Source organism: Canis lupus, chromosome 14 (genome assembly GCF_048164855.1).
Source record: "Canis lupus baileyi chromosome 14, mCanLup2.hap1, whole genome shotgun sequence".
Lineage (NCBI taxonomy): Eukaryota > Metazoa > Chordata > Mammalia > Carnivora > Canidae > Canis > Canis lupus.
Window position 1 is genome coordinate 20621092 of NC_132851.1, and position 15010 is coordinate 20636101.

At 36.7% G+C, this 15010-nt stretch overlaps 1 protein-coding gene across 4 annotated transcripts in view; it reads right to left on the reverse strand.

The window, feature by feature from the left end:
- The window catches only part of TAF2 (TATA-box binding protein associated factor 2), a 98699-nt gene that overhangs the window by 2128 nt on the left and 81561 nt on the right, over positions 1–15010 (reverse strand). For 2 of the 4 annotated variants that reach the window (XM_072774336.1, XM_072774334.1), the window contains 2 exons: positions 14028–14259; positions 700–1618 (listed from right to left, as the gene is read on the reverse strand). In XM_072774336.1, coding sequence (XP_072630437.1) covers positions 1567–1618; positions 14028–14259 — 284 coding nt within the window. In that variant the 3' untranslated portion in view covers positions 700–1566. Of the gene's footprint in view, positions 1–699; positions 1619–12823; positions 14260–15010 lie in introns of those variants that run through there. The other 2 variants (XM_072774335.1, XM_072774337.1) reach the window with 2 other exon arrangements.

A 15010-nucleotide genomic window follows, 5' to 3' on the forward strand; every position in this document is an offset into this window, starting at 1 on the left:
TATATTTTATGCCTGAAACTAATAGAACACTGATTACTTTTTTAAAAAATTTACTTTATACTTTAATATTTTAAAAAGTCATTAAGGCAACTAGGTAGAGGCATTTAAAGGGTTCTTTTCCTACTGAACAACTTTTCATGCTCTACTTAAGATTCCTGGGTTTTCTTCCTCCATAGATATGCTAAGGTATCCCTCAGGGAGAGCCCCTGCAGTAATTAGTGGAAAAAGAAGTTAAGTAGCCAGTTCTGGTATTAAGTCTTCTGAATCACCAGTCAACTACCTAAGATGCAGCAGAAAGACATCTGCATTTAACAAAAAGCTCTTGTATGTAATAGAAAAATTGCCATGAAGTTCGATTGTTTGATTAAGCATGGAAGCCAAATACTGACCTTTTAGGATAATAGTTGGCTCCTCTCAGAATGGAAAACAACTGCCTGAGAATCAAAACCTGATGTGTAAAGTGTCCCCCCAAAGCAAGATATTCAAAAGATGTTAGAAGTTTTAGCCAGGAAAATAGACATCTCTATTTTTCAGTTATAAAAACTTACCATCACTAATTAAAACCAGGATATTGAAGATGATGCCTCCCCTACTGCATGAAAGAACTTGGTTCCATATTTGCAAGGTGTAAGGAAAACGTGAGGTCTGGTGACCTCATATATAATAACCCTGCACATATAATTACTGTGTACAGAGGTGTCTGGAGAGCAGATTTTTAATCAATGCCAGGAAAAGCCTGTATTACATTAATAGAAAATTTAGAACACATGGTTCCAAGTCTGTTTGCTTAACCATAAAATGAGCAGAGTATTGCTGACTTGACTTCTTCCCATAGGGTGAAAGAGCAAATGATAAGTTTCATGAAGACACAATCTATGTCCACAAAGTATCGATGGTAATGCTTGTTATTCTTGAGGAATTCAAGGACAATCAACTTTGACCTGGCCAAGTAGGAATATGAAACTGACAATCATAGCAACAACCAACCACCCTCACAACAAACCATTTACCACTGCCATCATCATTTCATAAAAGGATGTTTTAAACACCAAGCTATTAGGATGGACATACTCATTATCAGAGTAAAAGGCAGTACTTGACATGGAATGAGTTTTACTAAAGTCTTACTGCTTCTTCCTAATTTTTCTTGTTCAATATGCACAAATGAACATTTAGGTCACAGAGTCTGTCCTGGCATTGTTTTCTCCAAGGGACTTTCTGGACACTGGGTTTCAAGGACAAGAGGGCTCTTGGGTGTAGGATTACAGGCTGGGACCAGGAGTTTCAGGATACAAGTAATTAAAAATCCTTACTAGGAAATTTTTACAATGTTCATCTATAATTAGAGCAGAGAAATTTGGCAAAGCTTCCCCCATGAGCCTCAGGGACTGTCTTAAAGTATCTCAACAGTTTGTTTAGGCTACAGGTTCAAGTACCTTAGATATTCATTTTAACTCTATTACTAGAACCTAGACACCTTGAAGGCAGGGGACATACATCCAACACTATCTACTGACTTGGTGTGAGCTTGATTTTTGTTGAGTCTGTGAAAGTTCTAAAAGCCAGTCATAGCAGCTGATGAACATCACTGTGAGCTGGTCTCAGCGAAAAGTTGGGTCTGTCCAAAGAGATAAGAAAAGAGAAAACGATTTACTATCAACTGAAAATTTTTATGTTCACATACCTAACTACATAACGTCTCATGCATAGGCTGAGCATTGGCAGATATTCTAAAGCTGAAATATAAGTTCTCTCTAGAAAATTCAAATAAAACCAATCACGGCTACCCATATTTAAAAACTGAAATAAGGACTTTATAACCTAGATTTTCTTACACAGGTGACCTTCTCTAGGTATTTACTGTATAATGGTAACTGAATGATCACAGGAGATTGGCAGCAGGCAGGAAACTTTGAGACAGTCTTATCCAGTCTTCTCATTTTTCAAGGAAATTGATCCCAGTGAGGTTGGGTGATTTATTTGAGGCCACCACAAGAGATACTGATTAAGAAATTGGGACATAAAACTGGTTTCCTGTTTTCCAGAACCATGATCTCTCCACAGTATTACTGACTCTCTGGCTGATAAAAACACCTTCTGCTTTCATATTTAATTCAATAGAAACAACCCATGGTTAGTGCCAAGAGTGACTTAAAGTGGCATTAGTTAGTTAAGGGACAATAAGCATCATAAACAGGATAATGATGTGACCTCCGCCCTCAGTGAGTCATAATCAAATGGGAAGGACTTCACACACCCAAGTAACATGTTTTTGGGGTAAAAGTTTATCTTAAGAAATAATAAAGTTCTGAAATTTTTCAACCCACCCAAGTTGCTGAGTTTTTTTCTCTTTCCTACTATATTTTTAATATCTAACATGTGCATGTTACAGACTATCTGGTATAGGCATCTAAATATCCCTGTTGAAAAGAAAGTCCTTTAGTGCTTACTTCTCAATGCTTGAAAGTAGGAATGAAATAACATACTTTATGCAATTCTCCTTTGTATAAAACTCTGCTGCACATCAATCTATACCCTGGCATGCAAACTTGTAACTATAACACCAATCAAATTAAGGATGTCACTTATGTGAATACTCATCAGCGTTATCCTGGTCAATGTTCCAAATACCATCATAGTAAAAGCACTGAAGGATACAAATGAACCTAAAAAAACTATATGAGCACTCCATGAGGTGCTCATGCAATGAGAAAGGAATGAAAGAAGTAAATCTGAATGGTGTGATCTTTGAGGACAGGTACTCTGTCTTGTTGACTATATTATCATAGTCCTAGAACATGAGAAAATAACAGGCATTCAAAAATATTGTATTCATGAGTGAAAGAGAAGGAGGAAGGGAGGGAGAAAGAGATAGAGGTTGTATGACTAGAAACTGAAAAAATCCAAATATCCAAGGAAGTATTTTAGTGGACTCTCAGTGTAAGATACAACTTCCGTAGGCAGGAAAAATTCTGTAGAAAAGGGAAAAGTATTCTAGGCAGGAATACTTGGGCCCTTGCTTTCTACAGCCATGTAGGCTGCACACTGTACTACTCTAGAGAGGGCTCTCCACATGGACTCCAGCAACTCCTAGAAGGAGAAAGACCATAAAGTTTATTGCATAGGTGCTGGATGTCTGCTAAATATATTTATAGCTTATCAATTATGATTGGCTTGGCTGACTAAATTCTTTAAGAAGATAATTTGGGTAGAAGTGTTGGTAGAAATAAGAGGCGGTTCTAGAAATGACAAGTCTGGGTTAAAATTTTGACTTCCACTTAGCTGCATAAACTAAATGCAAGCTCACTGAGAGCAAAAATTGTGTCTGTCTTGTTCATGAATTTATCTCGGTGCCTATCACATAGAATGTACTTACAAAATAGTGGATGATAAATTTTAATCATACAAAGCATGTAATAGTTTCCTCATCTGTTAAAAAAAAAGATACAGACACTCATTTCACAGGGTACAATGAGTATGAAACAAGAAAATGCACATTTGGTACGTAGCACAGTGTCAGGCTTAATGAGTAGGAGCTGTGATTAGAAACAATAAGGCTTTGTTTTGTCTTGAATGGGAATTTTCATCTAATTTTAATTAGAGATTTTTAATAATCTTCTCTCTTATACACTGAGAGGTAGTAATGAGAGTCTGGAGTGAACAGTCAGCCCGAGGATTCTCAAGCCGTATAGTACCCACTCCTAGGGGGGCACTGAACATAGCCAGGAATTTGATTGTTCCAATGACGGGGCCTGGTTAGTGTGCTGGGACCAGTGTCAAACGTCTAGTAATACGTGGGACAGTCCTACACAAAATACCCCAACCACCCCATTGTGCTCCTATTGAGAAGCACAGTGTAATCTTGAGAAGTAATGAAGTCTACTCTTTTCCTGCCACCTTTCACTTTAAAACATTACGTATACAACTTTATGAAAAGTATTTGCAAGTAAAATTTGACTTATCCCTATTTTGTTGTCCCACACACATGTAGACAAAAAAGTATCAGGTTACTCTTTACGATTGCATGGAGGTAAAAATTCTCGTGCAATAGTAAATCAAACAGAAAACATGGCACTAAAAGCAGAAAATGTGTTTGCAAAAAGCATTAAGGATTTTTATCTTGTCAAAGAAGCAACCAAGACTTTTCTTCAGAGACTGAAAGAAAGCTATTCAGAAGAACTCTTATTTTCCTGCTTTCATGTATTGTCTCTTTCTGGCCCTGTATTCCACATAGAAAACATCTGTGTCCCGTTAAGATTTTAGTTCCCCTGCTGAGCAACAGTCTTGCCAGTCTCAAGTCTAAGTCTGCTTATTCCTTTGCAAAAAAGGAAGACAGAGGAACAATGATAAAAGAGCAAGGCACTGAAGAAAAGGGATAAAGAGCTTAAAATTGATAAGGCCAAAGATCTAGAACAGGGATTTTCCAAGTAGAGTGCTTGTGTACTCCAAAGAGCATACAAGAGATAGAAAAAAAGACCATTAGAGCCTCTTCTTACATTTATCTATCTACATATTAATGAACATTGAGATCGCCTCCTGAATCCTGTGTCAGACAATATTGTGAGGTATTTCATAGCATCAAGGGATTGGGGGCAGTGGTATCCTCACTCATTCCTCTATCTTGACATATTGCAACTTATATGTGTCCAGTTAAATGGACCTATGGGTTATATTACCTGGTTTTAACTAAACCAAACACCACAAAGTAGACAATGGGCTTTCAAAGATTTCTACAAAACACATTGGACTGAAGACAACATCAATCATGCAAGCATATGCAAAGAGCTGAAAAAGAGCTAAGCCAATGCTTGTTTCACAGCATGAGCTATACCAAAGCCACACTGCAAGATAGAAACATGACGACCAGTTGCCTAAGTCGGTGCTGTCCGACGGGACTGATGATGAAAACATTCTAGAATGGTGCTGTCCAACGCAGTAGTCACCACCCAAATAAAGTTATTAAACTTTTGAAGTGCAGCTTGTGACACTGAGAAAGTAAATTTTTATTATTTAAATTTAAACAGCCACGTGTGGTTAGTAGCTATTATATTGGACAGTGCAAGTCTAAGAAGTAACAAATAGAGCCAAGTTCTTAGGTTTGAATCCAAATGCTGCCACTTACAAGCTGTGTGACCTTTACCTTAACTTTTCCATGCTTCAATTTCTTCATCATAATCATACTGCCTCTGTCATATAGTCGTTAAGATTAAGTTAGATAATGCATAAAAAGTACTTAGAATATTGCACAATACATAGGACATTTTTATTAGCCCCAATCAGATCAGGAAGAAAAAAAGAAATTATTAATTTGAAATACAAGTTGACAAAATGCTTGTTACTAACAAACCTTGAACAAAGTTTATATTGGGTTTTAAAATACTAAATAGTATGAAGGTATCACACATTTCAGGACAATTACAAAAAATTAATTTCATCTTTATCCTTCCTTTATACTTTTATGATGAATATGGTAGCTATTAATCCAACAACTATATAATCACTTTAAATGTGAATGACATTATATATACCACAGAAAAGACAAAGATTGTCAGCAAAAATATAAAAACCACCACCCACGACCAAAGTATGTTATGTATTAATATATACTCATAAATATACACATATTAGATATATGCACTTTTAAAAAAAATAATAGAGTGAGTTTGAGATTATTGGGCAACCCAAGAGAAATGTTTATTCTAGCAAAATTAAAACAAAAAACAGTGCTGGGTATATCAGCATTCAATTACTATGTTTAAGTCATGTAAATAATTAGAGTTAAAATACATATATTTTTTAAGGATCATTGTTTGCCAGGAAACTTTACTCCAAGTCACAATACCCCAGGGCTGTGTGGGTCCCTCAGTTGGTTAAGCATCCAACTCTTGGTTTTCTGCTTAGGTCATGATCTCAGGGTCCTGGGATCAAGACCCAGGTAAGGATCTGTGCTCAGCAGGGAGTCTGCTAGAGACTGTCCTTCTCCTGGTCTCCCTCTGCTCTTCCCCTGCTTGTTCTTTATCTCTAAATAAAATATTTTTTAAAAAGTCACAATACTCTATGATGAACAGGGGAGGTTCTCAATAACTATATTTTGTTTTAAGTGGTAAGTGTATTCTTAAGGTCTGATCATTAAGGGATTATTAATAAATTCTCTAGAATAATTGGTTGAGAAACCTCTATTTCAGTAATAAAATAGTCCAAATCATATAAACATCAAGGTAACATTAAAAATCACATATATGGAATAGAATTTTCCGAAATGATAGTAGGTGTTTCTTAGTTTTTCATGGAAGTGACAGGAGTTCCAGAGCCAATTAAGTTTGGGAAAATATCGTGTTAAACAGATTTCTTTACTGTAGAACTTCTTGGAACTTGTGAGAGGCCTCTGACAGTTAAGTGAAATTCTAAGAGGGCATGTACAGTTTCTCGATGATCTCCAATCATAAAATCCTCACTTTTTTTACAGCACCCAATTAAAGAAAAAAACATTTCTTTTTGTAAGGCTAGGTCCTCAGTTAGTTCTTCTCTTTTCTAAGAACTTCCTTTGTATGTCTGCTCCTAAGCTTTATAGTAGTCACCCTTTGGGTCTTTATCATTGCTCCCTTTGACCTCTCTCCAAATAGTCCTCCATTAAGTGCATACATCTTTTTTCTAAAATCCTGAGGTGAGGAAAATGAATTTTATCTCCTCAAAAAGTAGTTTATAAGTGATCAAAATACACTCACGGCTTAGAAGGATTATAATTCTATTAGTACATCTTCCTTCTTCACAAATATTCCCACGTGGTCTTCCTCCAGTGTCCCAGTAATGCTGCGCATCACCATAGTTCATTTGTCAAAACTAAGAAACTGACACTGGTGCATTAACGAAAACTCCAGAATGCACTTCAGTTTCACTAGTTTTTTCACTGATGTTCTTCTTCTCTGGCAGGATCCAATCCAGAAAAACTCACTGTGGTGTTGTCATGTCTTTCTTGTCTACTCTGATGGGACAGTCTCTGTCATTTTGTTTTTGATAGATTTAATGGCTTTAAGGAGTAATGGTCAGGAATTTTGTAGTGTCCCTAGATTGAGTTTGTCTAATGTAGACTGGGTAGGCTGGCACTGTGGGGTTTTATACCCACACAGGTGCCCTTCTCATCACATCATACTAATGAGGACATATTAACATGACTTAACCACCAGTGCTGTTTACCATGGTCACTTGGTTAATGGAGTGTCTGTTAAGCTTTCACTGGAAAGTTTCTATCTTCCCCTTCTCATACTCTATTCTTTGGAAGTGAGTCACTAAGTCTAGCTTACACTCAAAGGTAGGGTGTTAGAAGCTGAGAGCTTTGAAAGGACAGTCCTACTTGGGCTGGAGCACATCTGGTATGAAGAAATTTCATTTATTTACAGTAGAAAGTTAGAAGCAGAAGAGATGAGTTTAGGAGAGGAAGATGGGAAAAACAGCTTTCCAGCTATTTACCAGACAAGGATTTCATTTTAAAGATGATACTTTGATCAAACTTTTTAAGGACTTTGTAAGACTTTGGTAATAAGGTAACTTCTCCATTCTCTCCTTCTTGAGAATCACCTCCCAAAAATAAGGAGACAAGAAACAGATATTGTAAACTTCAAAGAAGTTGAAGAAATTTGAAACACATATCCACGACCAATGAGGAAAGGCTGCCAAAGGCAGAGAGAAGCAAGGTGAGATGTTCAGAGATGAAGCCATTCCTGCAGCTCTCAGGCCAATTCAGCAAGAGAAAGAAGTCAGACAAAAACAATAAATTACAAAATTCAATTTACAAACATTAGAAAAGAGGTAATAAAATTATCATCATTTACAGATACTTTTAAGGAAAACCGAAGAAACACATTTAAAATCTTGCAAATAGTGAGAATTTAGTAATATAGTTGTGAAGGCTAATTTTAGGTGTCAACTTGACTGGGCCAAGGGATGCCCAGAAAGCTGGTTAAACATTATTTTTGGGTGTATCTATTAGGGTGTTTAGGGAAGAGATTAACATTTAACTTGGTGGAATAGAGTAAAGCAGATGGCGCTCCCTGCTGTGGATGGGCCTCATTCAAACTGCTGAGGGTGCCTCAACAGAGCAACAGGTATAGGAAGGTTGAATCCCTTCTCTGTCTGATGGAGACACAGGGGACATGGATCTTCTGCCTTTATAGTCTTGGTGCTCAGGATTTCAGACCCAGACTAGAATCTATGCTGTAGGCTCTCTTGGTCTCAGGCCTTTAAGCTACACCACTGGCTTTGCTGGGTTTCTACCATGCAGGCAGCAGACTGTAGAACCTCTTAGCTTTCAAAACTGTCAATATCTTATAACAAATATATAGATATAGATATAGATATAGATATAGATATAGATCTATATCTATATCTATATCTATATATTTCTCGAGAACTCTGATTAATGCAGTACCTAAGCACAAAGTCAGCATAAAATAATAACCTTACAATGAAAAGACATCATTCATAGAATACCAAACAAAAACATAAGCTATAATCAAGTTAAAAATAAATTCTGGGGGGATCCCTGGGTGGCTCAGCAGTTTAGCACCTGCCTTCAGCCCAGGGGGTGATCCTGAAGACCCAGGATCGAGTCCCACATCAGGATGCCTGCATGGAGACTGCTTCTCCCTCTGCCTGTGTCTCTGCTTCTCTCTTTGTGTGTCTCTCACGAATAAAAAATAAAATCTTCAAAAAAAAAAAAAAAAGAAATTCTGTACTGATAGTCATATTGATCTCACTAATACAAATAATGAACATCAAGATACTAATTCTCAATGGGGAAAAACTGAGAGCTTTTACCCTAAGATCAGGAACATGACAGGAATGCTGACTCTCACCACTTTTGTTCAACACAGTACTATAAGTCCTAGCCTTAACAATCAGACAACAAAAAGAAATAAAAGGCATTCAAATTGGCAAAGAAGTCAAACTCTCCTTCTTTGCAGTCACATGATACTGTATATAGAAAACCCAAGACTCCACCTCAAAATGCTAGAACTCATAAAGCAATTCAGCAATGTGGCAGGATGCAAAATCAATGCACAGAAATCAGTGCACTGATTTCAGATGCACACTAACAATGAGACTGAAGAAAGAGAAATTAAGGAATCAATCCCATTTATAATTGTACCCAAAACCATAAAATACCTAGTTATAAACCTAACTAAAGAGGTAAAGGATCTATACTCTAAAAACTACAGAACACTTATGAAAGAAATGGAGGAAGACATGAGATGGAAAAACATTACAGGCTTATGGATTGAAATAATAAATATTGTGAAAATATCTGTGCTACCCAGAGCAATTCACACATTAAACGCAATCCCTATTGAAATACCATGGACTTTTTTCACAGAATTGGAACAAATAATCTTAAGATATGTATGGAACCAGAAAAGACCTGGAATAGCAGAGGAATGCTGAAAAAGAAAACCAAAGCTGGAAGCATCACAATGCCTGACCTCAAGCTATATTAAAAAGCTGTGATCATCAAGAGAGTATGGTACTGGCACAAAAACAGATACAAAGATCAATGGAACAGAATAGAGAACCCAGAAATGGACCCTCAACTCTATGGATAACTTATTTTCGACAAAGTAGGAAAGAATATCCAATGGAAAAAGGACAGTCTCTTCAACAAATGATGTTGGGAAAACTGAATAGCCACATGCAGTAGAATGAAAGTGGACCATTCTCTTACACCATATACAAAGATAAACTCAAAATGGTTGAAATATCTAAATGTGAGACAAGAATCCATCAACATCCTAGAGGAGAATACAAGCAACATTTTTGAACTTGGCCACAGCAACTTCTTGCAAGATACATCTATGAAGGCAAAGAAAATAAAAGCAAAAATGAACTATTGGGACTTCATCAAGTTAAAAAGCTTCTGTACAACCAAGGAAATAGTCAACAAAACTAAAAGGCAACCTACAGAATGGGAGAAGATACTTGCAAATGACATAGCAGATAAAGGGCTAGTATCCAAGATCTATAAAGAACTTATCAAACTCAACACCCAAGAAACAAACAATCCAGTCATGAAATGGGCAGAAGACACGAACAGACATTTCTCCAAAGACCTACACATGGCCAAAAAACACATGAAAAAATGTTCCACATCACTTGTCATCAGGGAAATACAAATTAAGACCACAATGAGATACCACTTTACACCAGTTAGAATGGCTAAAATTAACAAAACAGGAAACAACAAATGTGGCAAGGATGCAGAGAAGGGGAATCCTCTTGCACTGTTGGTGGGAATGCAAGCTGGTGCAGCCACTCTGGAAAACAGTATGGATGCTCCTCAAGAAGTTAAAAATAAAGGAGTTACCCAATGACCCAACAATTGCACTACTCGGTATTTACCCCCAGATAGAGATGTAGTGAAACGACAGAATGCCTGCTCCCCAATGTTCAAAGCAGCAATGTCCACAATAGTCAAACTGTGGAAGGAGCCATGATGTCCCTCAACAGATGAATGGATAAAGAAGATGTGGTCTCTATATACAATGGAGTATTACTCAGCTATCAGAAAGGACAAATACCTACCATTTACTTTGATGTGAATGGAACTGGAGGGTATTATGCTGAGTGAAGTAAGTCAATTAGAGAAAGACAATTATCATGTGTGGAATATAAGAAATAGTGAATGGGACTATAAGGGAAAGGAGGGAAAACTGAGTGGGGAAAAATCAGAGAGGAAGACAAACCATGAGAGACTTCTAACTCTGGGAAACAAACAAAGAGAGGTGGGGGGATGGGGTAACTGGGTAATGGGCATTCAGGATGGCACATGATGAGATGAGCACTGGGTGTTACTGTATGCTAGCAAACTGAATTTAAATAAAATATTTTTTAAAATACCAATTCTAAGTTAACTCTTGAGTTAACACACAATCAATACCAACTACAAAAACAATTTCGTGGAGAGCTAAAAACCCTGGTTCTAATATTTGTATAGAAAGATAAACCCTCGGGAATGCCTGGGTGGCTCATTGGTTGAGTGTCTCCTTTGGCTCAGGGCGTGATCCCAGGGTTCAGGATCCAGTCTCACATCGGGGTCCCTGTGAGGAGCCTGTTTCTTCCTCTGCCTGTGTCTCTGCCTCTCTGTGTATCTCATGAATAAATAAAATCTTAAAAAAAAAAAAGAAAAAGAAAAAGAAAAAGAAACACTGAAAAAGGCAAAATTACAGAGATGGAAAACCTTCAGTGGAAGGTAGGGGATGGGTGGTGGAGGGGCAGCCACAGTGAATTTTTCGGTGATGAAACTGGTGGTAGGAGATTCAAGTCCAAGCATTTGTCAAACCCCTAAAAACTGATACAAAGTGAGATTTATTGTATATAAATTAATAAGTCAACTAGAAAAAGAAAATAACACATAAGAATAGCAAAAAGATGATGAAAAGTAATGTAAGGAGACTTGCTCTACTGTATCAAAATATACCACAGTGCTACCATGATCTAATTGGCATGGTACGGACAGATGAGCGGACAGAGCCATGAGACCAGCCACAAAGTCCAGAAATGGACCCAGAAAATAAAGGAATTTAGTATGCTACACCTGAAATCTAAAGAGAAAAGAGATGGAGTTTTATCCTTTTTTTTTTTTTTTTAACTTTTCATCTCTACATCCAACATGGGGCTCGAACTCACAAGCCCGAGATCAAGAGTTGCATGCTGTAGCAAACAAATCAGCCAGGCACTCCCAAAAGACAGTATTTTAAATACATAGTGTTGGGTAGCATTCTGGAAGGGAAAAAAAAAAAAAGGTTGGATTTCTACCTCCTATTTTCTATCAAAATAAATTCCAGATGGATTCTAGTTGGATAGTAACCTGAAACATAAAACTTTAAAACCAACAGAAAAAAAATGGGAGAATTCCTTTATAGTCACAGAGTAAGACCTTTGTTATTATACACAAAATGTATATACTCTAAAAGATAAACTACACCAAAATTAAACATTGCTACAAATACCGTTTGTTAAAAAAAAATGTCTATACTGTATAGCTGCATGTACAGACTAGCTCTGGAGAGACACACATAATACTGCCAAGAGTGACTGCTTCTGGGGAAAGAGACTGGGAGACTTCCACTAGAACCTGGTGTTGTTTGTGTATAATTACATATTTACATAGTTCAAAAATATGAATAATTCCTGTGTTGTCTGCTCTTACCCATCAGCTTAAATAACTGAAGGCTTGCCATAAAAAAGTTCCTCAGAAAAAACATCCAATATAAATATCCAATTTAGAAATATCTATGTAACACATAGTTCCTAGAACAACACGGGATATAAAAGATGAGCTTAAGTTATATAGGTAGCTATTATTTATCACCATCTTCTTAACAACACTTAATGAGTATTTGGAAATATATCTTTCTATTTTCAAAGTTGGGAATTCTACGTATGGTATCACACTGCAGCACACTGTAACATAAAATATTCCATTTTCCAAAAATAATTTCAGCAGGCCAACACTAAATTAATTGGAATCGAAATAACTGCCATTTAGGCCCTTCAACATCTCATCACATTCCCTTTTGCCCTGAGACTCCAAGTCAGCTGCACTGTTTCACAACTCTTGAACATCCCCCTTGCTTTCTTCCGTATTTTTTTTAAAAACACTGTTTCTTCTTCTGAAAGAACTTTCCCCACCTCTATTGAAATCATTCTTACTATCAAGGCCAGCTCAAATCCCGCCTATCCACAAAGCTTGCAGAGATTTGTGGACAGGTACATTATATACATACACAAAGAGAAAGGTAACAAAGATATAAAAGATACAAAGGCAGAATAGTCAATTTAAAAACTTATTTATTAAACAAGTTAAATGCAACTAAAAGTTTATTTAAAAGTCCAACATTATTGGATCCCTTTGAAACATCTATTCTGGAAGAAATACTTTGTCAAACTAATGATAAGAGAAATGATAAAAATAGAACAGGTATGAAAAACACTTTTAAACAAACAAACAAACAATAAAGCACATGATAAATTCAGAAATAAAAATAAAAACACACAAATTATTTAAATATGAAACCAAAATGTTTCATGTATTTTTAAATGTTTCTGGTGTACTCACATGACGGCTGACTTGTCCGTGTTAGTAAAAAGGTATTGGACTTCGTGTTTTACTGAAATAATTTTAGATTATGAGTGGGGTATGTAAATTGTCTACATCAGCGAACATATTCTATATATGAACATATTCACTTATACTTAATGAAAAAAAAGAATTTATAATTTGAACATCTTGATTTGAGAACTGTGGATTTGAGAGTCCTATTAAATTCCAACATCATAATCACCAAATGTACTATCAAAAATGCTATTTCAAAAACATTTTTTTTTAAAAGAGCTGCTTCTGAAAATTTCAGTATTTTAGGGCAAAAGAAAATAACCATGTATTCTTGTTCACAACTCCTGATGTTTAGCCTCTATGGTTAAAACAAAAAAAAAATACCATGTAATAAAGATTCCTATAGAAAAGCCTAGGTCTTTCTCGGTGGTTCCAAATAGTGTTATACAACATTTCACCGGAATAATGGTTTCACCACTGCTCTGGCAGTAGCTTGTTTAAAACATAACTTTGCCCTGTAACATCCATCGAAGACTACAACATAATTGAAATTGGCAGTACACATGAAGACCATGATGTGAATGGGAACTGCTTGTGGCATGAGGGCCTCTGTGAAGCTGTGTGTGTGTGCGCGCGCGTGCACCTGCACGCACGCGCTCTGAGGAGAAAACAGGATGAAATGGTTTATCCAGAACTATAAAACATTTTTCTAACTAGATCTCAATTGCATAAATAACATAAATCAAGTGTTTAGAACTTCCATGGATTCTGAATTTCTATGAGAAAGGCAACTATTTTTTTTTGTCTGTTTTCTTTTATCATTCTTTACAGAGGACAAGCTTTAGCTGTACTCTCCTGGACACTGAGGGAAAGGTCTCGTTTGTCCCCTCCTCAGTCAGAAAGAGAAGGGGAGTGAACAGACCTGCCACTGGCGGGGCTGGAGAAGCTGAAGGGCTCTTTGTCCTTCTCTTTACCATCGTGCTTGTGCTTATGCTTGTGCTTATGTTTGTGCTTCTTCTTCTTTTTCTTGTGCTCGTGGTGATGGTGGTGATGGTGGTCACTGTGTTTGGAGGACACGGGCTCCTTTGTAAACACTGATAGTGGAGCTGCAGCAACTGGATGCATACTCATCTCCAATGGTGACTGTTCTTTACCTTCAAGATTAAAAACACCCAAATGAAATCCTGCTGATAACAAGGTCAGTGAGATGAACATAAGAGGGAGCTGGTGACAGCACAGGGGAGGGACCCTAAGGGTTTAACACCTCCAAGAGCATAACACGGAATGGGAAAAGGATCTGAATAAGACATTCCATTAATCACACACAGTAAGTGCTCAGCACTGTGGCCAGAAAACTGAATACTTCAATTCCTCAGTTTATACCAATTATGATATATACCAGTATGTTATGAAGCCATCTTTTATAAGTTAAAATTTATGTTTAAAAGTATTATGAAATGACAAGAATGATTACACGTGTGTGTTATAAGACCTACATTTGTCCTTCAACTGTAGCTCCTTCAACTTTAGTTCGATTCTAAGGTACTGGGCAGGAAAATGGCAGTTTATTTTTGTCACCCAAAGAACCACTTAAAAAGACATAAACATGCTATGCTAGTTACTGATAATCATATCTCAGCAAAATTCACATTCTATAGTCCCTTAAGGTACTTTCTGGAAATAGATAGGCAAAAGTGAACTCTAAGTAGATTCAGTTTACATAGCTTAAGAAATCAGAAAAGGCAGTGAGTCTATAAACAGAATATCTCCACTTAAAGGCAAAAGTAGTGTCACTTAAGAAAAAAAGATGAGAAATAAGAAACCTGTGCTTTTGACTAGATTGTGCTGTTAGCCTTCGGCATACATTTTCTTTCTCTTTATCTCATCTAAAAAAAAAAAAATCAA